Source organism: Apaloderma vittatum, unplaced genomic scaffold (assembly GCF_000703405.1).
Source record: "Apaloderma vittatum isolate BGI_N311 unplaced genomic scaffold, ASM70340v1 C12004618, whole genome shotgun sequence".
Classification (NCBI taxonomy): domain Eukaryota; kingdom Metazoa; phylum Chordata; class Aves; order Trogoniformes; family Trogonidae; genus Apaloderma; species Apaloderma vittatum.
Window position 1 is genome coordinate 1 of NW_009746771.1, and position 1,889 is coordinate 1,889.

At 38.7% G+C, this 1,889-nt stretch overlaps 1 protein-coding gene across 1 annotated transcript; it reads right to left on the reverse strand.

Annotated features, from left to right (window-relative positions):
• Nucleotides 1-1,521: 1,521 nt before the first annotated feature.
• LOC104279994 (homeobox protein Hox-A5-like) lies at nucleotides 1,522-1,809 on the reverse strand (the record flags this gene model as incomplete). Its single annotated transcript, XM_009877485.1, has 1 exon — nucleotides 1,522-1,809. A coding segment is annotated over one exon (260 nt), but the record flags the coding sequence as incomplete, so codon positions are not given.
• Between the last annotated feature and the right edge of the window lie 80 nt (nucleotides 1,810-1,889).

The following is a 1,889-nucleotide window of genomic DNA, read 5'->3' on the forward strand; positions in this document are numbered from 1 at the left end:
CTGGCAGCGCTGATGTGCCTTCTATACATATATATTTTTATTACAATTATTATTATTATTATTCCCCTTTTTTTTTCCCTACCGGAGGTTTGGAGAGGCACACGCGTCCTGTCTATGTGAAATAGGGCAGGTACCTATGAAAGACAAATATCGTGTAGCGTATTTCCAGCTAGGGGGTCAAATTCCAGGCGGTTTTACAGCCGCCGTTATTTTTCTGCCTCTCGGTGAGAAAACAAAAAAAAAGGCAAAAAAAAAAAAAATCAGAAACAAACCACCAAAACCATCTAAATGCGGCGGTAGCCATTTTGCATTAGTACTTTTCTAGATTTGACTTTTAAAATATTTAGAGCGGTAGCACAAAACGCGCCGCCTTCCAAACAAAAGAGCCTCGATGCGTATACAAATGTATTTGTACACAGCTTCACACGCACACTCATGCATATACTATATAATATAGAAAGGTATAACGTATATATTAATCAATATTTTAGCTGCGCTTATTTTACTTATACTGAACTCGAAGCTGAAGCATTTCACGGCAGCTACTTTTCTTTAGACTATCTATTTATTTTTTCCAGTGCTAAGAAATGCGAATGTGAATTTAGATATCACAAAAGCGGGGAAGAATCCCGAGTTATTATGAGAGATACATTAAATTAAAAAAAAAAAAAGAAGGAAGAACAGCAAAAAAGGAAAAAGCTCGAAGCTCGACCTAAGCCAACGAAGCCCCAAGCAATATAGTCCATAATTCAAAGCCCCTTCAGTGTAGAGCTGAGCTCCCCGAAACCTCAGGGTAAGCTCACGAGAACCACAGAAATTCGCCCTCTTTGAAACCTCCTCCCTCGCTTCCCCTGGAGTTTAACGCCGAGTTTTTACTTTAATACCAGTAGTGCAGATTAGGCAGTTTAGCGGCATTTTAAAAATCTCCCTGCGATTCATATTCACTTTAACTGCAAGTTTATGCCCAGGGGGTTGTATAACGGTGTTTTAAAAGGATTTTTTTTTCTTTTTGCTATTTAAATATCTCACACATGCGTGAAACTTTCTTTTTCTTATCCCCTGCAAACCGTAATCTCCTAAACACAGCATAATGAGACGGCCTGATGTAGCGGGAGTTAGCAAAAACGTAAACTCAGGATTTTCTACAATTCCTGGTATTTCTACAATACGAACATTTCTAATTAAAAAAAAAAATCACCCGTTTATCTCTTCTTACATAGGCACACTAGGGACACTGAATTACACACAGATGCTCACCTCAAATATTTTAAAATCTGGGCCAATCCTCTAATACTTTAAGCAATGCCATCTATGCTGTGGCAAGGTGGTTATATATATACACATTCCTGTAGCTGGAAAGCCAGGACATCCACATATATTAAAGAAAGTCACAGATGATTGCAAATCTACATCTTTTAACCAAGCCTTTTGGGAATTAATAGACTGTGACAAACCTACAGTATTTTAGTAGCAGAAGGAACACAAGTTAAATAATAATAGTAATAGTAAGGGCTAAGGAAAGGCCTGGTACTCTTTATTAAACGTGGTTCTACTCCCCTGACTTTTCCTCTGCTTCTTCGCTGCTGGGCTGTGTGGAATTTATGAATTTGTTTTCCTTTTTCCATTTCATCCGCCTGTTTTGAAACCATATTTTAATCTGGCGTTCAGTAAGGCAGAGAGCGTTTGCAATCTCAATACGTCGTCTTCGGGTTAAGTATCTGTTAAAATGAAACTCCTTCTCTAACTCTAGCGTTTGGTATCTGGTGTAAGTTTGCCTCCCTCGTCTCCCATGAGTTCCATATACTGTACCTGTAGAAGTAAAGACAAAACGATCGCATTGGACAGGGCCCAGTGATATCAGACCAGAAAGAGTCGTTAGAATATTCTGC